General features: G+C 39.5%; 1 protein-coding gene across 1 annotated transcript in view; it reads left to right on the top strand.

Moving 5' to 3' along the window:
* CNIH3 (cornichon family AMPA receptor auxiliary protein 3) overlaps nucleotides 1-10,746 on the top strand; it is a 32,479-nt gene extending 21,733 nt beyond the window's left edge. Inside the window, exons 4-6 of the mRNA XM_010217266.2 lie at nucleotides 5,078-5,190; nucleotides 7,439-7,582; nucleotides 9,701-10,746. Of these exons, the coding sequence (XP_010215568.1) occupies nucleotides 5,078-5,190; nucleotides 7,439-7,582; nucleotides 9,701-9,728 (285 nt within the window). The 3' untranslated portion in view covers nucleotides 9,729-10,746. The remainder of the gene's footprint in view (nucleotides 1-5,077; nucleotides 5,191-7,438; nucleotides 7,583-9,700) is intronic.
* The last annotated feature ends 12,637 nt before the right edge of the window (nucleotides 10,747-23,383 follow it).

Raw genomic sequence — 23,383 nt, 5'->3', positions numbered from 1 at the left:
AAGCAACCTCACCCCGCCCCAACCCCCCAAACATTTTTTGTACGTCCATAATTACAGCCAGTTCAGCACTCCGGTTCTAGCAACAGAGGAGGGTACATCTGGAGTTGGGGTGTTAAAAATTGTTTTCATCCTTTCAAAGTATGTTTTAACACTAGCTGGAAAGCTGGGAGTTATCAAAGCTTGCTCTGTTCTCCTACTTCTGTCACGGAGGTTTCCAGTGAAGCTGTTTGAGGATTTGCTGAGTTTATAATTGCATATATCTTTAATCTCTATAGCAACTGTTCAAATTCAGTCCAATAATGATTGAAAATTACTCTGGTCTGACTGAGAGTTGTTGGGAGTGAAATTATTTGGTGTTCGGTCCTTAAAGGCTTTTATGATCTGTTTTACCAAGATGCTAATGAATACAGACAATTAGAGAGTTAGGAGAACTTAAAGCGCTAGAAAAAAATCACCTGTTCTTAGGACTGTTAAATAATAGTTCCAGTACCCTTTTTTTTTTCTTCCCTATTCTTTTAATTGAAATCATAAATAAATAGATCAGTTTTTGTGCTCTATCATATAATATAGTTAAGTAAATTTATTAGCAGATAAGCCACCAGGTTGGCTAATGTACTCTAATAATTACCAGACCTTTAGAGAATAAGAAAGACATCCTCAAAATGGGGAGAAGGAATTTGCAGGGCTTAGCAACTTAGAGGAAGTATAGTCCTATAGGCAGGATATTTATTCACTAGTGACATTGGTTTTTAGGTGCCTTGTGTCAGCACTGTATTAAAAAAAAAAAAAGTCAGGATGACTGTTTTCTCTACTAAAGATAATGAAAAGCTGTATCCTGCTGTTCCTGTGCCGATGTTCAAAGCAGCAGTGATTGCAAGGGGAAAAAGTTGTGTAACTATTGCAAGCCTAAGAAGGGACAGCTCAAATTTTAGTTTCAGTCACAGTTTGGTCCTTCCTGCCGCCTTTACTCCAGTGAGGAAGTAAGACTTGACAGTGCAATATATGATGGAAATTGAAGTATCCTTTGAGGGGAGATGTTCACAGTTATTTGTAATACTATTACTCAAGAAAATATTTACATATAAAATTATATTAGGCTAAACCACTCCTTAATTCCATTTTAAAATGTTTATGCAATCATTAAAGTGGCAAACAAAGTATGACCCTGTAGTACACAACCTATTGCCATACAATTTGGCTTCTTCTGCTACTGTTCTGGAACATAGTAAGCTTAGGGGCTTAGTGTGTCAGAATATGCCAAGAAACAATATAATAGGACTGAAGTTGCAGCAAAAAATGCTGTGAGTAACTGCTGCCTCTACTGTATTCCTGAAAGTAGAGATCCAGCTGCCCTGGTTAACAAAATTCATGCATCTGCTCCTCAAAGTTTTAGTGAAGATATTGGCAAAATTTGACTTAGTGATAGGTTGTATTTGCAGTAAAATAAATATTTGCATTGTAATAAAATACACTGGGATTAATTTGAACACTGCTGTTTAGTTTCATGTGTTTTTTTTTTTTTTTTTTTGGTGCATTTAAGCAGACTCAACATCCAGCCCTGTGCAGCCTCTGTGCAAAGACAGATAAACAAGACCGTAGTTAAAAATAGAATGGTTTTTCACCATACCTCATGTATGGATGGAAACTGTTTGCGTTGGGGAATAGATATCCTACTTTGCATTTAAATGCTGGTGTTTTCAGTAGATCTGTTGGAATAGCAGGGCAGGGAATGTCTCTACCACGTCTGTGCTGTACACGCATCTTGTGCCTGCTCAGACTGACAGCCTTCGCACTCGTGATAGGGGAGCAGCCCTGTAGTGAGCACGGAGTTTGCAGTATTTATGAAACTGTCTGTCTAAGGCAGACCCCAGGGAGAAGGCCGGAGGGCTCTTCATGGGCCGTGCAGATGGCTCAACTTAATTTTAATGATCACTGAGATTTCTGCACTCATAGACCTGCCTGTGAAATGAGGTGCTGGTTTCTGGTTCCTAATGAGCAGCTGTGCCACTAATTGTCATTCTGCCCAGGTCTGGGAACACAGGCAGGGCCTCAGGGGGCTCTTGGACTGACCTTAGCTGGGTCAGTTGAATATTTTTGTTACCCTCTTTTATATCAATGTGGTGAAAATTAGAGATTTTTGCCCTTTGGGGTTGTTAAGCCAGGTTCTGTTATTGGTTACCTTTTATTTATTTATTTATTTATAGTTTCTGATTTTTTTTTTAATAAAAACTACAACAAAACCACACTTTGTTGTCTTCACAACAGAGGTTGTGAAGTTATCTCCTGATCCCTGCAGAAAAGAGCAGCTGGCAAAGGAGGTGCACTTGCCAGATGAGAGCACACATGTCTTTAATGGCACATCTTCCAAGGACTGGGCAGTTTTTGAATTGAGCTATCCCTGCAGACCTTACAGTGGAGAAGCTTTTCATATTCCACTTCATAACTTGCAATAAGCTCTGTAATGCTGAAATCTTTGTAGATGTTCAGGTCATTATGGAATATTTATCAAGATCTGCCTCTGTCACTCTTGTCAAATAGTTATTTGTATTATGATAAGGCTTAAATACTGTAGTCATAAACTAGCACAGCCAAAGCAGTAGATATAGATAGATTTTAAAGACATTCCTTGCCTTTTTATTCCACTAACAGCTCTAATAAAATCTATAGATTTTAAATATAATTATCCCCATTTTACAGAGAATAAAAATAAACCATTAAGAGGTAAAATGATAGGCCCAAACACAGTTTGGCCTGCATTTTAATCCTGCATTTTAATATTAGATCTGGTACCATGTTATAGATGGACAGGGACTACTTGGGGAGAATGATGCTTAGGTCCTTTGTGTTCCTCGTTTCACTATCAGCTGTCTGTGCTGTGGAATGACTTATGTTCATATGCACTTGATACTGGTTGAACAAGTCTCAATAACGCATTAGAATAATGAAATTCCCTCAACAAAGTGTTGACTTTGTGCTGTTGCTTTGCATTGCGGGCTGGGAAGGGGGAGGGAGAAGATGCCCATGATATGCAGACTTGGTTTTTATATGTGTTCTGCATTTACTCGATGAGACTCAGTCTTGCATGCATTGCAGCATTGCCCTCCATTGGAGAAAATGTAGGGCAATTTCTATGCTATAGAAATACGTTATGCTACAGGTTGTTCCAGTTGCTTTGATGGCCAGAGATCCACTTTTTCCATCCAGTTTCTTTGCAGGTGGTCACATATATCTAGCAAGTTCCTAGTTACTTCTTGATGTTTGGGTTCACATAGGTGTGAATAACCTAAAATACCTTAGATATAGGTTTGTTTCATAACAACCTTAAACTGTGCAACTGAACTTTCAGGAAATGACTGTAAGCAATTAGGAAACGGCTTCCAGAGACCCAAATGAATATGGATTTTAACGGGGAGATTAGGTGAAATTGAACCTGGAAATTTCCACTAAAAAAATTCAGTGCATTTCCTTTAATTGCATTGTGTTGAGCTCTAGGGCAGCCCTGCAGAGAAAATTTTGGAAGTCATATAACTTCTCTCCCTAAAAAAAAGTGGGTTGGAAGGATACAGTGGAAAACGTTAAGTTGGAAGGCTGCTGGTTGGGCACCAGGGTTGTGTTCTTGTGAAGTTGGTCACCTGAGCTGGAATCAACTCCATTAAATAATGGATGTTCAAGTTTTAAGTGCAAGGGTGTTTAGTGGGTAGGCATCCACCATTAAGACCTTTCTTTTCTGCAATTTGTGACAAAGATAAATCATTATTTTGGGAAAGGGTATAGTTATGCTATGTATCACATTCTAAAACTTTTTTTTTTTTTAAAAAAAAAAAAAGGAGTGATAAATAACTGCCATCTGGAATCCAAACTGTGTAATTTTACAGTGATTTGTCATCCATACAAGCTAAGCTTTTGTGGATGCTAAAGTTGAAGGCGTAGATACAGAGTAAGAGATGTCCAAATGTGTTAACTACTTGAAGTTAAATGAATAACAAAATATGTTCCATGTGAGATGGAAAGAATCCAAAAAGTCAGGAAACTGGACTCCATTATAGCATAGCTGTATGGGAGACACTGTAGTGGATTTTTCACTGTTTTAGAGCTCTTTTTTTAACTATTTGACAAATGAAAATGATAAAATGATTTCAAACTAAAAGATGCCACTCATTTATATATTATTTTACTTTCCTGTGGCTCCAAGACACAGCAAGGTATATAAGTGAATAGTGTATGAGACTGCGTAGTTCATGAGAAATATAAGATATTGGAGATTAATCTCTTACATAACTTGAATGAAGATAACAGAGTTTCTGAGAAAGGGCCTCAAAAAAAGACGACGCTAAGAAACAGGAAAAAAGGAAAATGACCTCAGAAATAACTGTTCTGAATTAACATCATGTAATTTTCAGTTTCTGATAGCTGCCCACTTGCTTCTTTTAATAGAATAATCTTGTCTGAATTCTTTTTAATTCTTGTCTGATTTTTTTTTAATTCTTGTCTGAATTCTTTTAATAGAATAATCTTGTCTGAAAAACATTATGAGGGCAGCCATTGGAGGCAAAGGAAGAAGTATGTGTGTGTTTAGTTAAAACAGTCCATCCTAGTGTGTTTTACTTTAAAACAGTTATTAACAAATTTGGTCTCTTTAGGATGTATATAATATACCAAAATGGTGAAAGTAGCCTTTTATTTATTGTAGGAAACTCCTTTATAGAAGGTGAACCATCGATATTAGGTTTATAATTTCCTCTTCAAATCTATCCGTGATGAAACTTAGCTCATTTAGTCTCCTTTAGTGTCACAGCACTTCTGTGCAGGAGACAATAATAGAACCCCCATTTTGCAGACAGAAATCTGGAGCACCAGCTGAGAAGGTAAGTGGTTTGTCCCAGGCCCCTCAATGAGCCACTGGAGTAGAGCCAGGATTAGAAGTGCGGCCACGTTGGCTCTGCACCGTGTGCTCCCTGCTCTTAGCCGCACCTAGGAGACTTGCCGAGATGGCTTGTGTGCTGAAAAACTAGCTCAGCAGCTAAACTCATAGAGGTTTTATTGACATCTGTTCCTTCTTCTGTTCCTTTCTTTTTAGCTGGTGTTGCCAGAGTACTCCATCCACAGCCTTTTCTGCATAATGTTTTTGTGTGCTCAGGAGTGGCTCACACTGGGGTTAAATGTTCCTCTGCTTTTTTATCACTTCTGGAGGTAAGCCTGTCCTTGTGTGCTTACTGCTTGTTTACCTTTATTTGCCAGCTCGGTGCAGATGCAAATTGCTTCAAGTACAAGCTGCAGCGGTAGGAGGATAGCTGGGTGTCTTTTGCCCAGAAGCTATTTGCATAAGCAGCTGAGATGCAGCTTTCCAGGGGAAAAAAAAATCATGGATGTTTAGGGTAGGGAAGGAGAAAACACAGAGTGTATAAATATGGCTTTCAGTTACTAACATAATTAGATATTCTCAGGAGCTTCAGGATGCAATCATTACAGCATAATCAAGCTGAATGAAAACTTGGAATGAAGTAGTCTGGAAAAAGAACTCAGTGAAGTACCAAATACCTCATACACAGAGTTGCAAGACATTCAATGTGCTGAAGACCTTAGATATTTTTGTCCAGCCCTGGCCAAGAAGCCTTTCCACTGGAGTTGTTGTATTTACTGGACAGGTTTTTGTTTTATCTTCTTTAGTACCTTTATGCATTTTTGGCAGTATAAAATAGATGGTTGCTCTATATACCTGGACAGTAGAGAATTTCATTCTGCAGGAGTTGAACTCCTGTCTTCACCCAAGAAAATGAAGAAGGTGGTTGTTTGTTTGTTTTGTCAGTCTGGAATCCTTCACTAGTTTTGCCTTCTCACGGCATTTGTAAAAGCACAGATGATTTTTGTCTGTCAGGGTTTCTCTGTGTTACAAAGATACATATGGTAGCAGAGAGCTACTTTGAGCAGTGTATGAAAGATATTTCTGTAACGAATGCAATACTATTCTGTCATCTCAACTAGCACCTAACTACTAAAGAGTGATAGGTTTTTTTTACACTTCTTTCTTTTTTTTCGCAGTAGCTGAGAAGAATGAAAAGTGATATAGAGCAGTGTATTACCTAGACGTTACGGTAACAGTGTAGTTCCCTGAAGCTAAATGGAGTGAAATATTAGTGTTCTTCTCCCTGATGATTTGATGCAATACAAATTGTAATATTTTAGTACTGTTTTGCTAAGGACTCAGAACAGAGTTGTGACAAGAATATTGGTCTAAAGATAAAAAAATAAAAATAGTATTATGTGTAAGCTGAAAATGGTGAGACTCTAAATAGTTGTATCGCCTTTGGAAGGAATATACTTTGAATCATCTTTATTTTCATGAGTCCTCATATAGGCTGCCCTAATTACTCCATAATTATTATTATTTTAACCACAGATATGCTTGAGCTCCTTATATAGAGTTCCACACAAACTCATAGAAAGACACTGTACAATATTTACATCCAATGAAGATAATTAAGCAAAGATTTTGTTTGTGATCTCTGTGAAAGAATTTGCAATATTATAGAGAATATAAGTGAATGTGACTAATAATAGAAGAAACTGGGAAGACCACTTAGTTTCAAAGTTTACTGCTGGTTATTTAAGAGTATGGGATATTTAAGAGTCTAATATCTATCTAGTTGCTCATCTATCTAAGTAATCACAGCAGTTGTTAAAAGTTACATTACCACTTTCAAAGAAGAGAAATAAGTACTTTGAGTCATGCGAAAAGCATTTAAAATACTTAAAATTCTTAAAGCATTTCATTAGAATTGATTAGGACTTTTTTTTGTGTGTTTTACTGCGAAATAATTGAGATAAAAGCTGTTTCAAAAGTTTGTTTTTTCAAGATTTTATCAAACCTCCAGTTGTTGCAGAGAATAATTAAAATTTCTTCTTAATCAGAACAAAAAGCAATGAAATTTATTTAGATGATTTAGATTATTTTATTTAGAGTAATGCTATAAGTAGAAACCAGCTCTTTTTTACTTACTTTCTTTTATAGTTGGAGAAACTGAGCTACCAGTTGGTCGAGACAGTTACCTTTCATCATATCTGAAGTCCATTGTAGTAGCACAGTTACAGCTTAGGAATCCTAACCGTATGCTGTGATCACAGACCACCACATATTGTCACTCACAATATGTAAGATATTAGAGAGTAAAGCAGCAAAGAATTATATGGAAAGGTGGGATGGGTCAATCAGAAGAATTAGTCGAACAGAGAAGGTCCAGTCCGTATGCATGAATTGCTTGGGCCTCTAAGAGCAGTCTTTTTAACAATGTCCAGAAATAGAGGCTTGACAGAGAGAGGAAGATTCCTGGTATAATATGCAAGGAAGTTGTCTTCTGAGCTCAGCTGATAATCAAGTGCAGGAGGATATATATTTAATATAGAATTCCAGGGCCATTTCAGATGTCTTCTCCTTTTTCAGGTATTTTCATTGCCCAGCAGATAGTTCAGAACTAGCATATGATCCACCTGCAGTCATGAATGCAGATACCTTGAGTTACTGTCAAAAAGAGGCCTGGTGTAAGCTAGCTTTCTATCTCCTTTCCTTCTTCTACTATCTTTACTGGTAAGTCTGGTCTTTCTCCTACACAAATGCTGTCTGTTTTTCATCTGATGTGTGATACAGCATTTAGAAATGACTGAAGCAAAAAGGCCCATTTGCTTAGCTTTACAAAACTGCTCCTGAGCTTGATTTGAGGTAGCATGTACCTAAATCCACCAGCCCCTCCGGGCATTCTGCCAGGTGCCTATCTAAGGCCTGACCCAGGCGCCAGGGCCAAACCGAGGAAACACGTTTGTCTGATCCTCTGCGTAGTCTTTTAGGATGGGTGACATAGCAGGCATTAGGACAGTGGCATTATATCAAAATGGTGATCTGTGAGCTGGCAGGCCTTGGGAGCATATGGCTTGCTATGTTATGGGCCAGGGTGTTTCCCAGAGTCCTCCGTAAGCCCACCTGAACGCAGTCCCTGAAAACCAGCTCACCTCTGCCGCGAGCAGAGGCCGTTCGGGCGCAGCAGGGAGCATACCCTGCTGCCAGGCGGGGAGCCTGGCACGTGCTGAGCTGGCCACGCGTGCAGGCAGCGCCCGGCAGTGCTCAGGGTGGCATGTGGGACACGGGGTGCACTGTGCGTGTAGTCATTCCTACAACAGCCTTTTTGTGATAGACGTGGTTATAATGGGTGCTGCAGAACTGCACTTCAGGTTGGTTCTTGGAGGTCTGCACCCCAGTCAAACTGTCCCTGCCCACTCCCCTCCTGCAACCCCGTTAGCTGTCAGGTGTCTTTAATGCACAGTTGCAAATATCAGATGCAAGAATATATAGGGATCGAGTCTAAGGCAAAACCTTGTCAGAATCTCTGCACTTTTAGTGGCCTCCATAATTACACCATAAAACTACTTGACAAGAAAGGCTAACGCTTTGAGCTTTAAATTGAAGTGCGTTTTTTTTTCTTTTTTCTTTTTTTTTTTTTTTTTTAATGGCACCATTCTCCTACTCCTTTCCCCATAGTGTATTTGCATTGACCACATCTTCCAAGAAGTCTTTCATGCTGTAATTTTTTTGTAGAGCAGGGTTCCGTGCTGGTGGAAGAGGATAAACATTGCTTCTCCTTTGATCACTAGCCTGTTATTTGTTCTATTGTCAGTCAGCATCTTACCTTGGGAAGTCACTGCTGCAGATTGATGTTTCTCAGGTTTACATTTAAATAACATTTAGCACAGTGTTTTTTCTGGCCACATGTGCATGTCCCTGAATTTGCATATGCAGAAGGAGAAAGAAAGAAGAGCGCAGATACGCAGAGTTTGGAAGATTCTGAACTTGCACTGGGATGGCAGAGGCCAGGGGGCAAAGTGAGGAGCATGGGAGTTTTGCTAGAGCAGCTCCGCTGGTTAGAGTAAGGAGGGATCATCACAAGGCATGGGGGAAGGAAGAAGCATTCTCAGCCCCACATTTTTGTGTTGGGTGACAGGACCTGCCAAGTCACCTGTGTCGTGTGGTTTCGCATTTCAACTGGGGCTCTGCTGTTGTGCAGCCTCCTCTATGTCCTCCCTTCCTTCATTTCAAAATGTGGCCACAAGCTAAAATCCACTGTCTGGTTCTAAATAAAATAATGTGGATCATATTCACTTTTGCTGTACTTTCCTGGATATTGTCAGAAATAGAATTACAGCAAAAAGGGGCAGTGACAATATGCTGAGATTTCTTCACTCTTCAGAGCTGCAGTTAACATGTATGGATTCACTGCAGCTGATCTCTGTATTTTATATTTCTTCCACTGCATGGAGTTTTTTCCAAAGGAAACAGAACAGTTTCATTGCAGACCCTGCAGAGAGTTGCTGGTTGAAGTTCCAGAGATCAAACACACTAAAGCAGAATGGTTTTGTTTCTTCACTTTTAAAATTCAGTATCAGACCACACTTTAATAAGCTCAAACACAGCTTGAGGTGCAGTAGGATATCGTTAATGAATTTGTTATTTCTTGAGTGCTTTCTGATACCCGTCTTGAATCCACCATAATTAAGATGCTTTAGAGAAATGGGAGGAATATGAAGCAATAGAGCAAAGGAAAGCAGAGGCCATTACAGTCAGCCTGAGGAACAGACAGTAAAGGATTATAAAAATCAAAGTGCTCTGTATACCTCAAAAGGATTCTTTTATATTGTGTCTTTCTTTTACATTCAGCATGATCTACACTTTGGTGAGCTCTTAACGAAAAGATCATCATTAAAGACTGAAAACAACAAAGGCTGGAGGTGCAAGAAGTCAGCCAAGTGATGCATGATTAAAAAAAATGGGCAAGGAGTTGAAGACTTTGAACCCAAGAAGTAAATAGAACAAGTGAAGGAGAGACCCAGCAAGAAGGATGGCTGTCTGAAGAAGCAGAATATCATGTGGAGAACTGCTGAGTTAATTTTATCTCTTGTTTCCCAGTGCGTTGCAGTTGGTAACTCTTCAACCCAAACAAAACAAAACTCTGACAAGGTGGGCCGAGTTAAAGAACTCTTTCACCTCTTCAGGGACAATGCTGCTTGGTTAAATGAAATCATTATAATCTGTTACCCAGGGAGCAAAGTTGCTTTTCTTAATGACTGTTCTGTACTGAGGAAGCAGAAGGCAAGATCAGCTTACAAGGAAGGAACAGCTACAGAAAACATTTTGAGAATGAGCACTGAGCGTGGTTCAGATGAGATGTATGACCGTTCTCCAGGAGTGTTCACATGACCCTAACCAAACAGGGGCGTTGGATCCTGCGAAGTCATTTCAGTGTTTATTTTCTTCCCCACCCATAGCAACAATAACAAGTTTGCAGCTGTAGCGAGTGTTCTAATTTCTAATGATATACTATTTCTGTAGGTGAATATCTGGTATTTTTGTACTTCATTTGTTATGCACTAATAAGATATAATGGCATGTATAAACTCATTGAACATGACTTAATCAGATCAAGTACTTTTCAGGATAGCATTCCTCTAAGTACAAAAAGAAATGGTGGAAAAAGCAACCTATCTTAAGGAATGCTGTATCACAGACATGATATCCACTGAAATGGTGGATATGAAATGCTGGACCAACTGATCTTGGTCTGTAGTTCTACTATACAGCTTTATTTCCGCTGTCTAAACAAATGAAACTAATGCACAAAATGTTTTTTCTCGTTTGAGGTGGTGGTTGAAAGATGATGTTCTTTTATAAGAGTTTTGTCTAATTCACATTTAAAATCATATATGTGGGCTGTATATCTTCATATACATGTATGTGCATACATATCTACATAAACACTGTCTATTTATATATTAGGGCAGTCTATTTGATTAACAAATGAAAGCCATCATGTGTCCAGCACTGGTGTTAAATCTGTTTCAGCACAGAACCGAGTGGATAGGGGCTGGTTCCAACTGTTACTAAGCTATTCCAGTGCAACAGCTGCTGGCCTGGGTACCAGGCACGCTTAAAAGAACCAGAGTAGCACCCGAGCACACAGAGAGCTCTTGGTCCTGTGCTCAGAATGCTTGCTCCTTGTAATGCTGTTGAGTAAAGTACAGAGAGCCACCTCTAAGGAGGCAACCTGGCTACAGCTCGACTCACTGGTAGATCATCAAATTTGGTCTGACTACTGAAGAATCAATAGATCATTGTTTTACCAAACTCTGAGGACGTGTTAGTTTGAGCACAGGACTGCAGCAGGAGAGAATACACAGATGGACAGTCCCCTGTTTTAGATCACAGTGCAGAAGCAGTGGCTGAAGGGAGTGAGCTTAAGTCCAGGTCAAAACCAAGCTAAGTTTTCTTAGCCTGCACAGCACAGTAGCTGCATGCAGGCCAACTGGTGCTGGCCTGTGCCAGCATCCAAACCATGTGTGAGCTTCGGTTGGAAGAGTGCTTGCTGTCCTGGGCAAAACACATGCTGGGGCTATTCTAACAGCAGTGAAATGGTCAAGTAATGGCACTCTTTTAATTCAGCATTGCAGACATACCGAAGGGGCCTGTGGCATCCCAGTGACTTCCTTATTCCCTAGCATTCCCTGCTCGGGAAGCTTGCCATGAGGCTGCCACATCTGGTCCTGGGAAGCTAATTTGGGTCTGAAATGGCTCATTGGTTTGGATTGCACACACTGTAAAGGTGACTCGGCAGCTCCTGAAATCACATCAACCCTGAAAATAGTAAAATGTGTTTCCTTGACTTGCTCTTGAGCTAAGAAGCTTTTCTGCACCATCACAGACATAATTCTGACATGACCCTGCTAATGATTAATGCACAACCCATAAAACTCTGAAAATTATCTGTAACTGAATTCCCTCTTCACATCCGAACTGAAGTATCTTGCTCCACAGAAGCACACGAGCTGGATTCACAGGAGCAAAGCCGTGCCACGGTGCTAACTGCCAGGCATCTTGCTACCTCATAAAACTAACGACACCGCGTAAGTGACTCTGTCTTTCCGTGCGTTATAGAGGAGAGACATTTCCTCACACTTCAGTAGGATTTACAGCAATCAGTAAGCTGAGTAGGATGTTAAGAAAGCTGGAGGAAGAGAAAGGCTATTTTTCTCAAAGTTAAGTAGTAGCTAAAGACACATCTGTCAAGATGCATAGGAGGTGGGAAAAAATAAATTCAAGTTTCCTATGTTCCAGAAGTGCACCCAAGTTTCACCAAAAATTTTGTTTCTTTTCTATGAAACTGAATATGTGGAAGTATGGCAGTGTCTTGCAGAACAGCTAAGCAGGAGAACATCACAAGTTCTCTGGTGTGGGTTCTGTGTGCAGTAGGCTACCATCAGGTCAATTACTTGCCTGCAGGGTTGAGCTGTAGCTATGTGGGTTTTTGTGACTGCTGTTGGCATCTAGTTCTTGACTTGGGCGCACAGAGGTGCTTAGGTATGTAATTCCTGTGAAGGTAGGCTCAGGTGGGTTCAAAGACATAATGCTTGAAGGAATCTGCTAGCTAGGTCTCTCAAAACAAGTTCTGTAGTTCTGGCAACCTCATCAGTATACTTACAAAACTCCATTAAAAATACAAAAAGTATACTTATCAAACTCTACTAGAAAGGAAAAAAGCTTACTTTTGAGTAATACACATGAGTAATAAGACCCTCTAAATTTCAAGGATCTTCTAATGCTGCAGTCTAAATGAGATACTGCCTCCAGCATGTTCCTTGCTCTGTTCCTTGCTCACACGAGCTGGAGGGTGCGCTGAGGAAATCTTCATAACTGAGGTTACTAACTCTGTCTCCACTGCTGCTCTCCTGGCAGTGTTGGGGGTAAGTCTGTGTTACATGGAGACTCTCAGGTCACCAGAGCAGTGATAGTGCTGGGTAGATTTGAATACCATCTTTATACTGGTATTCACATTAGCTGTTTTCTTTTGATGACATGTTTGTCTCCCCAGATTTGTCAAAAAATATATATATTTTTTAAAGTCAGATAGCTTTGGTGCATAGTGGAAGGTGTATCAATACTGCAAAAGGTTGAGAAATTACCCTGGATTCTTCTGTGTGGTGGCTGTGTGGTGTGGTCTCTGACACACACATGTAGCAGATGTTTCAAGACCAGATTGTCATTTTCTCTTTTAGACTTGACAGCCATTTTTAAGACAAGCAGTCTGAATAGAGGCAAGGAAAAAGGAGATTAAAAAAATATTGATTCCTCTCCTGCTTCTTGGTCACGTTCCTAGCTAAACACACTAGCTAAGTGTGCTTTGATGCAAGCAAGGGAAGTACTGGGCTGCATTGCTATGGGTGAAGAGCAGAAAAATGCCGTGATTTTCATTGCCAGGGCACTCTCTTCCCTGTGTCACACTTTTAAGGAAGAAATAATCTATACTATTCATTTGGCCTTTAGCTTTTCTTTGTTGGTTGGTGCAGGCTAAAGGGGCGCTGTCAATATGTCTTGCCCCTGCCTGCTCACTTTCCATCTCTTTTCACAGAAAAGTAAATGGCACTATTGAGGAACAGCAGTTTTCTTCTCTCATGCGCTCTGTTGATATGAACACAAATGGTATAAGAAAGCATATCTTGTCCCTTTGGTCTCTTGAACGGGCATGCAGTGAGCACCCGATTAAATCATTATTTACTTTCCTTGTTTTCACCATCTGTAGTCTGCAAGTGGAGAATCCACAGAAACTCTCAGTTCTGCATAACTCTAGTTTCTTTATATCTAGGGATCTCTGCTTGAGCAGGGATTTAGACTAGATGATCTCTAGAGGTCCCTTCCAACCTCAACCACTCTGTGATTCTGTGAGAAGCCTCCTTTTTTTTTTTAAAAAAAAAAAAAAAAACAGAGCATGGTCCAAAGTCCCTTGAAGTTACAGGAGATTTTCCATTGTTTCCAATGGACTTTTAATAATGACTCTAGAGCTATATGGCAGAGGTCCGTACAGGAACATCCTTAGAGATGTGGAAGTAGAGATTCTGCCTTTAGGTCTGACATCACATCCATTTAACTGAATTGCCTTAATGCAAAAGAAACATGCCTTTCAGTGGTAAGTGTAACATTTCTGTGCTCACTTGCACTGCCACATGAAGCTGGGTAAAATCTTGGCTTTGCTGAAGTTAGTGGAGATTTTGCATTTAACATTCTGCAGTTCCCATTAAGAAGTGAATGGAAATTAAAGCTGGGAAAAAAGCAGCAATAAGTTTAACTAATCAAAAACGTTGTTGGCTGTTAGAGAAAGCTTAGTTTGCTATAAATAGGACAGGTGATTGAAAGGTTGAAATAAAATATTTTTACTTAAGAAGGAGCAAGTGTAAGACTTCATCCATGCAGTACTGAACTTTGCTTCCATGATCTCAGGCTCTATTTCTGCTCTGCTGAGTTTTTTGATCATTCGTTACTCATAAAAGCTTTGTTCAGATTTATTTTTATTCTGCACAGTAATATGGTTGTAGGAATGGGAAAGAGGAGAAATTCTCTAAAATACAGCATTCACATTTCTACAGCGAGCCTTTTATTCCCTGAGAAAGCTTGTGAGCAGGCTAGAACAAAATTCTAGCGATGTATCTTATCTGAGTGGCACATCTCAGTTAACCTAAGATAACCTAAGACTGGATCTGTTGCTGCGGGTGATTGTTGCAATTGAATAAATCTCCCTCTTAAGAGTATTTTTAAGTTCTACACAGTTAAAGTAGGTTTTGTTTTCTTTTGTGTTTATTTTGTTTTAAATTGCTCTTCAACTTTTCTTTCAAGAGAAAATACACCTCTATAGCCTGATTCTACACATTTCTCTGTAGTCAAACTCCCATTGAGAGGAAAATTACTTTTTTCTCTCCCACCAAGTAATGGGATCCCATATGTTCACCTGTTGTGGAAATGGAGAGAAGAGGTTAAAAAGAGTGAATCCCCCTTATTTGTCCAAAGCTTGAAAGATATTGATCCTTTTTTTTTTTTTTCCCTGAAATATATCTTTGTTCCCCTGCTAAATCTCGTCAAATCTGACCATGCAGCTGTTACAGTGGTTAAAGCTTTGTTAAGAAGATTTTCAACCACAGGTCATGGTAATGAAACATTCATTGGAAAGAAAGCTCTTACAAACCATGCTGAGATTTATGGAAATGTTATTCATAGTAATAGCACCAAGCCTGGGTCTTATGGAATAGTTCTCACCTGTGCACAGGCATATATAGCATCAACCAAACTAGAATTTCCACTCCATATGTAATACAGTTCTTTTAATACTGTATTTTGCTTAGTGTAAAAAGCAATATAAATTACAACATAGAGGATAAACAGGCTAACACAGCTGGCAAAACTCTGCATTACAAATCAGGAATGTAAAGTTTGACTGTGGTTATTTCTAATCATTTCAAATAATTACTATTTCAGTTGCGGACAGCTCAGAGTTACTTGAGGTACAAGTTGCCTAGCAGCTTTAGAAATACATATGTTCACTCATTTTGAAACAAGAATCAGGTTCAGGTTTCTTTCTAAAATGCATTGAACAGATTTTTAGACTTGGATCTCAATAGGTAGCAAATACATACATATGAGAGATGAACTATTAAATGGGAATTAAAGCAAATAAACTACTAGAAAAATGAAATACTAACACAAAATGGAGCCAAGAGGTTCTTGAGCAAGTTTCTAGGGAGCTGTGTTACCTGCAGGTAGTGTGGTGAGGGACTGGGTGTCAGCAACTGGTGTGGGTATCTGCACTGCTGAAGCCCACTTGAATGCTGCCATTGCCTTGCAATTCAGTAGCAACAGTTCAGCAAGAACATGAGAAAATACAAGCTGGGTTGTGGCTTCCTAGCTGCTAAGAAAAATCTTGTCATGCAGTCATGTTCACTTCAGAGCAGATTACATCCACTTTGTCACTTGAATCGCTTGCCGCCTCAGAGGGGAACACATCACTCTCCAAAACCGTTCCTAGCCTTATGCAGTCAGTGATGTTGGCCTGTCTTGTCCGTACAAGCACAAAGCTGATCACCAGGTTGAAAAATACCTTAAGGCAAGAGCAATTTTCTATTTGTCTTTGAGCTTCAGTTTTACTGTTTTGTCTTTTAGTCTGTTTGTGTGTGTGTGTGTAAAGCAGATTTCTTTGTCATGCCTACTGACCAGCGTCGCTGCTTTGGTTTTGGAAGCCTTCCTCCCACCCACTCTTTTGTAGGGTGTATTTTAGTACATATCAAAATGTGCTAAATCCATTTCTTTGACATGTGTTTCTCCTTAGGTCTGACTTTCAGCACTCCTTCAGTACAGACTAGTCATTTATCCAGGAAGAGGTATATAGATGAATTAGAAAGATATATAAAATAACCAGTGGAGGAGTGTGCTTATTTGTCTTTTTTCATAACATAAAAACAGTCAGACACTCAAAGGACATTGAAAGGCAAAGAAGTGAAATATATATGTAGAAGATGCAAGTTGACCAAAAATTCAGTATTGTTCCAAATAAGACTATACCCTTTTGTAAATAACAAAGACAGTTATATTTGAAATAACAATATGGCAAACCCACATGTTTTGGGACATAACCAGTTGCTAATGGGTTGTGTTACCTTGTACCCAGCTTATCTATTACAAAGTTTTTTTAAACTTTATCCTGCGATGTCTAAAGTGCTGCTGTCAGAGAAAGTAGCTGAAGTCAGGTGGGCTATTTCTGTGTTCAGCCAAGGGTCCACATTGTGTACTTGAATGACCCTAAATCCAGGACATTCACTGAATTAGAAGCTGTGTTTCAAATTATTATCTTCTCTATACTGAGAGCAAAATTATCAAACCTCCTAAATGATGTAGGAGTTTAAGTCTAATTTTCACAAAATATTTCCATATTTGTCTAATAGAGTTAAGGCTCCTAAGAACCTCTTGAACCTGAGACAAAATGCTTGTCCTCATAGCCAGTAGGCAGTAAGTAGACCTTGCTGTTCCTCCCCAGCTCCTCGTAGTGAGACATATATATATATACGCTAAAGCCTTTTCAAGAGAAGTGTACAGTTTCACAATTAGTGTGCACTGGAAGTTAATGCAGAACAACTGACGTATCCTGCACTCCCATCACTGCTTGCTGTTCAGATTCACTCTCCCTACAGATGAATCATTAGACTCCTACGTAGTTTAGGCACTTTAAATTGCTGTTTGAGAGCAGCATATGCACACACGTTAATGCAGGCTACATACTCCAGTCAGCTAACCAGGTAAGATACTAAGGCAAAGCCAGATAATATCTGTTTAAGAAATGACAATTTCACTGTTTGGGTATCAAGGTGAAAGTAAGAAAATGGGAACTCAGCTCCTGCCTCTTGCCTAGGCTTCTTTGTCCCTCTGGGCAGCGCTTAATTTCCCAATTCACCATCTATTAAGCAGAGATGGTTGTATTTCCTTTCTCCCTCATTTTATCTATCTTGTCAATTTAGATTATGAACTCCTGTGAGATGGAGCTGTTTTTGTCTCTGAGTAATGCCTAGCACTGCAGAGCTGAAATTGGGAATGACATACCTAGATGGTTTTATAGCATAAATAATGAATACTTTTTCTCATGGGAGGAAGCAACTGCATTCAGTGGGATTAGTCAAAATGTATTTGTTCCAGTATAGCCAAGATCAAGACCTAACCCTGTCTGTAGCTGTGCGTTAGAGCCTGCTGACAAACTGAAGTGAGCTTTACCCTCGGAATGCATCTAATGCTGAATTGTGATGCAGCCAAAAAGGCAGCAAAATGCAAAGACCGACAAAGCAAAAAGGTGTCATTCCTGCATTTTGCAGCCTTCCAGTATCTCTTTGTTTTAACATTTCATCTTCATCATCATAATGTAACTGATGTAGCCCATCTTACTGATCTTTCAGGGTTGCACTGAGAGCAAGCCCAGTGCAAGCTCGGGGTAAAATGACGGCACCAACTTGGATCCAGACTATTTGTCTGCATGTGGACATTCCTTCTGGAATGAATGGTTTTAATTAGTTAAAAATGGAAATCAACAAATTCCATAGCAATGATTTTTATTCTGAAATATGAGTAAGGCCATGTATATCCGAGAAGCTGACATTTAAATGTGTTTATCTGCATTAGCCAATGCATTTGATTTTGCCCTGCAGCAGGTGAGTCATATTCACAGGTTAACTCCACCGTGGGAGCAGGGTTTATCACCAGAAGGGAAGCTGAACCACCTGGGGAATGAACGAATGCTTAACTCCTTAACCCTTGTTTCTTCCACTAGTTTATTGCATACTTGATTTGGCCTATTTATATACCAATTCTGGATCCTTGAGTTCAGTTCTCGAGTAGGTTTTCTTTTTTTTTCTTTTTATGAGGCATATATATATTTTCTAAGAGATTGCATGAGATGAACTGTAAAGGGATCTAAGGTTTTTCTATCTCCCTTTTATTGTCCATTTACACGCTTTTAATACTTTGGTATTTTAACTTCATGCTCCTTGATATGTACATGCCCATGAAAAATATCTAGAAGCTAAATAAATTGTTGCCTGTTAGTATAATGAAAAAAAAACAGCTGCTGTTGTGATTTTTTTTTTGTGCATCCGCCACTTATTGCAGGTCAAAGCAATAAAAATACCTAATGGATTACACTGAACAAGAAGAGGAACCAATGTTTTTGCACTGCAGTGGCTTCCTAACAAGTGTATTTGAAATTCATTTTTGGGAAGCATTGCTGAAGGGCTCTGAGAAGCTGCTGTGCAGTTGTTATAATCCTCACCACTCCTGCTGTTGGAAAGTCTTTTTTCAGGGGATGTTGGAGAGAGGTTTTTCAGAAGGTGTTTATTCTTTGACTTCTTGGCCTTGAGAGGCTAAATGCAGCTGGCAAGATCTGTGAGAGAAAGTTCAAGCTGACCAGTCCTGTCTCTCATTCAGAGCCTTGTCATTCTTAACAGCAGCCAGTCCTTTGAGTATCTGTGAAAGAATATATTGTATTTTCTATTGCGGGTCTGCCTTACAAGAGCAGACAATCTCCCTTTAAGTTTAGTATTAACGAAGGTTGTAAATTATGTCTGAGAATACAAATTATTCTTTTCACACCTGTTGGCTTTAAATAGAAACAGTATTTATCCCCCAAAAGCTTCCTGAAGTGGTGGCAGCAGCGGGAGAATTTTAATGGACCTTCTCTCATTCATCATGAGAAGTCTACAAGAATGAGCAATGAATCTTTTCAAGCACCTTTCACATTGTAATAGCACTTTAAAAGCTTCAAGGAAGTTCAAAAAACTTTCTTACAAACTATCATTTTTCCATCCAAGAGCATGCAGCCCAGTGCTGAGCACTGGTTTATCATCAGATTAGGAAGTGTTTTCCCTATGCTTTTCCTGTAAATGAAAACCTATATAATAAACATTATGAAGATATTTTGCAAAGAAATCCCAAGAAAAGTTGACAAACAACCAGAATGCTTGTTATGATTACATTTTTACAGGGGGTTTGAGGAATCCTGTGTTCAAGCCTAGAGACAGTCTCCTTTCCCTGCATGCTGAATGTTATTATGAATTAGTTGTTTTATTTTCCACAGCATCACAGAGCGCTGCTTTCTCTCTGCAGCGAATTGTAATACCCGTGAAACATGCTTTCTGTGCCCAGCAGAGCCAATTTTTACAGAAACAAATGGTGTGTTTTCAGACGTCAGCATTACCTCTGTCCTTTCCTGTTTTGTCATCTCGGTTTTGTGCCTAGTCTTGGTAGAGGCTGAATGACTTTATGCAACGAATGAGAACTCAAAAACCTGAAGCTGGAGATTTGTTTACTGTCAGAATAACCTTTGTAGTCACCAGTATTGTTGGCCATAAAACAACCCACACATTTTAAAATTTGTGTTGGAACTTTGATGGCTTACAGAAACCTCGGATATAGTTTCTGGGCTATATTAAGGCATCGCTGCAGGGCTGCGTTGTTTCAACGCAGATCAACTGGCCTATAAGAGAGTTTCCATACTTTGCAAGGCCTTGAAAGAACAGAGCTTCTTTGCCATGTCCCTGCTGATGACGAGATGTGTTGGGATCTGTGTAGGGGTCAATCTGCCCTGCTGGGTGACTGCTGGAGTGCTTTTTTGAGAACTGCTACTAGCTGGTGCATAGAGAGAACAGCCTTCTTGTTATGTTGAATGATGGGCTACTCTGGCACTTCTAGCTGTTGCTTAGTTTCTACAGTGGTGCAGTTGAGCAATACTGTGAAGTGATTTAGTGACGTTGGAGAGGTGGAACAAATAACTGCAAGTTGCTTAAAGGTCTTTTGCCTATTGCTAACGAGGCCAGAGGCTCAATATATCTTCTCAGGGTGGAGAGATCCAATCTACCCAACCATGGGCAGCAGTGGCTAAACTTCTACCTGTCCCTTTCTGTTCCTTCTTGGAAAGCTTCATCCACCCCTGTCTTTCAGTTCCTGCCAGGTGTTGTTTGAAACTACTGATCTTCACAGAAATGAGAAGTATGTCAGATATTCCTGCATAGCAGAACCCCAGGACACCAGTCTGGATCATGTGGCTGTTCTGTGTCTTCACTGCGGGCAAAGGAGTCTGGCCTTGTCCTGCAATAGATGCTAATCCATAGTCACTCTAAGCTCCATGTGGTTTCTGGGCCCATAAAACAGAGTGCAGGATCTTATCAGTAGATGTGCATCCCCAGGAACTGTCTATCTTGTAACCTACTTCCTACATCGGACAGAGCCTTCAAGGAAAGTCTTACAGGGTGTTAATAGACATGCTATGATCTGTCCATCATGTTCAGTTTCATCCTGACCTCTTAAAGCAGGAGATTAGTATAAGCATCTGAAGCCTGAAGTTAATATCCCTGAAGCATTAATTATAACTAGATTTTGTTATATATGCAAGTGCATAAACTTTCTTATTCCAAGAATTTTTTGGTTTTGTGTGGCTGTGAGCTCTAGAATTTTGCTATATGTTATTCAGGAAAAAATCTTTTGCCACCTTGGAATTTATTCCTCGCTTCATTGAAAATCTGCAAGCTCTTCTGTTATGAGATTGACAAAGCAGAAATCCCTGATGTTTCACCTTTTCCAATATTCCTTAATCAAATCCTGTCACGACCCCTTTCTCTGTTTTTTGTTTTTCAGGATTCAATCCCAGACTTCTCAATTTTGTGTGCCTACTGTTTCATGCCCCTACTCAGCCTTGGTTTCTGAAACTGGTAGTTTAACTGCATAGATTTTTATGTCAAGTGATTTGAACAGCTTTTATTTACTTATTTATTCTTCATGTTATTCATTGTTCTGATTCTCATCCAGTTTAGCAGGTTCACTTTTTTGTGTTTAAGTTGCAGCTATCACGAAGTGGAAGTCTTCCTTGAACTGCCCAACTGTGATATTCAGTTGGACAGATCTGTACAGATTGGACTGAAATATCCATTTGGACAGATTTCTTATTTATATTTGGAGTCTAGATCGGTCCCCTTTTAAAAAGGTGAAAGAAAGCTGTGTACCAACCTTTGCAACATACCTCCTTGGGCTGAACAGGCCTGCAAGTAAAGTTGCTGGTGCTCACATTGGAGTCATTAGTAAAAGACACTACACAAAAAGTCTTAATTTGGTTTTCTGGCATTCAGGGCATTATTTATTAGATTGGAAATGAGGAGAGAGAGTCAGATACAAATTCTGTTCTTCAGACTTGAGGAAGTTGATTTATTCTAATAATTGATGGAATGATTAGATAGTCATATGAACAGAGGCTCCACAAGACATCTTGAGGTGGGCTCTCTGTCATTGATGCCAGGTAGTGAAGTAGATGAAATGTTGTATTCTGACACAGGTTCACAGGTTCTGACACAAGGTTCACAGGTTCTGCCACAAGTCTTCACATTCAAATGGCCTAACTTTTCTACACCCTCATTATTTCATTACTAACATGGGGATTAAGATACTGCTGTGTTTCACAACTGTATTGTAAATTTTATATATGGCATGCAAAAGAATTTGAGTACATGAGTATGTGTGAGAAATTTCACTAGCAAAAGACATTCTTTTACATTAAAGAGAGGCAGCACAGTCTAAAATCTAATATACATGACAGGCAAGCTTAAGTTTTATTTCTGACTAGCCTAATGACTTACTGTTAATGAGAAATCACTTTATTTCCAAGAACCTTGATTTTTCCCTCACTAAAATTGGGTGAATATTAAAATAACCAATATTGCAACGACTAAGGAAATTGCCAAATGGAAATTGTCAGGGAGGAAAGAACATTATCAATATCAAAGCTCATAACCACTGGATACTTTAAAATTAAGGGATTTTGAATGGTTAATATGTTGTATGTCATATTAGGAAAGTTGCCTTGGCAGCATAAGCCTGTAAAATGATATTGTTGAATTACTTTGATTTTAAGGTAAATCCTCATTTGCATAATAGACAGTCCAACAAGTTCATCAGCTCAACTCATATTTGTAAGAAGTCTTATGCATTTTGTTAGCACTCAGAGTAGTTCATATACCTGTGGATTATGACACACTGCACAGAAGTGTTTCAGGTCTGACTGCATGATATCTGTCAGGAAGCTATTAGTTGACTGACAGTTATCAGAATTATCTAGTTTTATTTAAATTCAGTGAAGGAAAGGGGAGGCAGAGACTATTGTCAAGGCAATCTGGGAAACAGTGCTCTTGTAATTCTGTGATTCAGCCAGTGAAGTTAATTTGCTTGAGAATCTATTTGAGGATGAAAACTTGCATATCTAATATTCATGTCTGCCAAGTGATCACTCATCTGAATTACTAAAGAGCATTTTTGCTCTCAGTAGCACAGCAGGTTGAGTTCTTGCTTATAGGAACAATGTGTAATGGTGGATTGCCGAGAGAAAACAATGGGCTCAGTGCGATCCAGTGTGAATCAAGCTGAAGCCACTTTATTGAAGCAAAGCTGTCCCGTAAGTACAATTTTTCCTTTCCCTGCACGCATTCCCGTATCGTGTGATTGGTTAGAGCCCTTGTCCATGCATTTTCATCTTCCCTCGGGTTGGCTGTTGTCAGGCTGCGCTGATCTTTCCTCCGTTTCTGTTCTTGCCTCTTACTTCCTGTTTGAGCGGTGGAGCAACCGATTTTCTTCCTCATTTCACGGGCTCGAGATGACCTTTTGGCCTGCACTATGTGCTTACCCCGGCGTCTCGTACAGCTCATATGGCTGGTTCAGCAGATAGCCAGACGGGTGGCCACAGTCCTCCAAATACGACTCCACAATTCCCCTTTTTGTTTTTGAACCAGCCAAACCTTTAGGGCATTATCAATCATATTAGACACACATTTCAACAGGCAAGGCACAATTAGTAGAATACAACGTAAAATCAACACCACTATCCCCGCACCGCTGATTAATGATCAGAACCATCCCGAAAAATTTCCCATCCACTTAACAGATTGTCCAACCATGACAGACCCTTATCCTCTGTAACTTTATGCAAAATCTTTGCATGATCCCAAATGT

This window comes from Tinamus guttatus, unplaced genomic scaffold, assembly GCF_059628265.1.
Source record: "Tinamus guttatus ecotype Peru unplaced genomic scaffold, ASM5962826v1 Tinamus_guttatus_pri_ptg000241l, whole genome shotgun sequence".
Classification (NCBI taxonomy): Eukaryota; Metazoa; Chordata; class Aves; order Tinamiformes; family Tinamidae; genus Tinamus; species Tinamus guttatus.
This window is presented reverse-complemented; position numbering and strand designations above follow the sequence as displayed.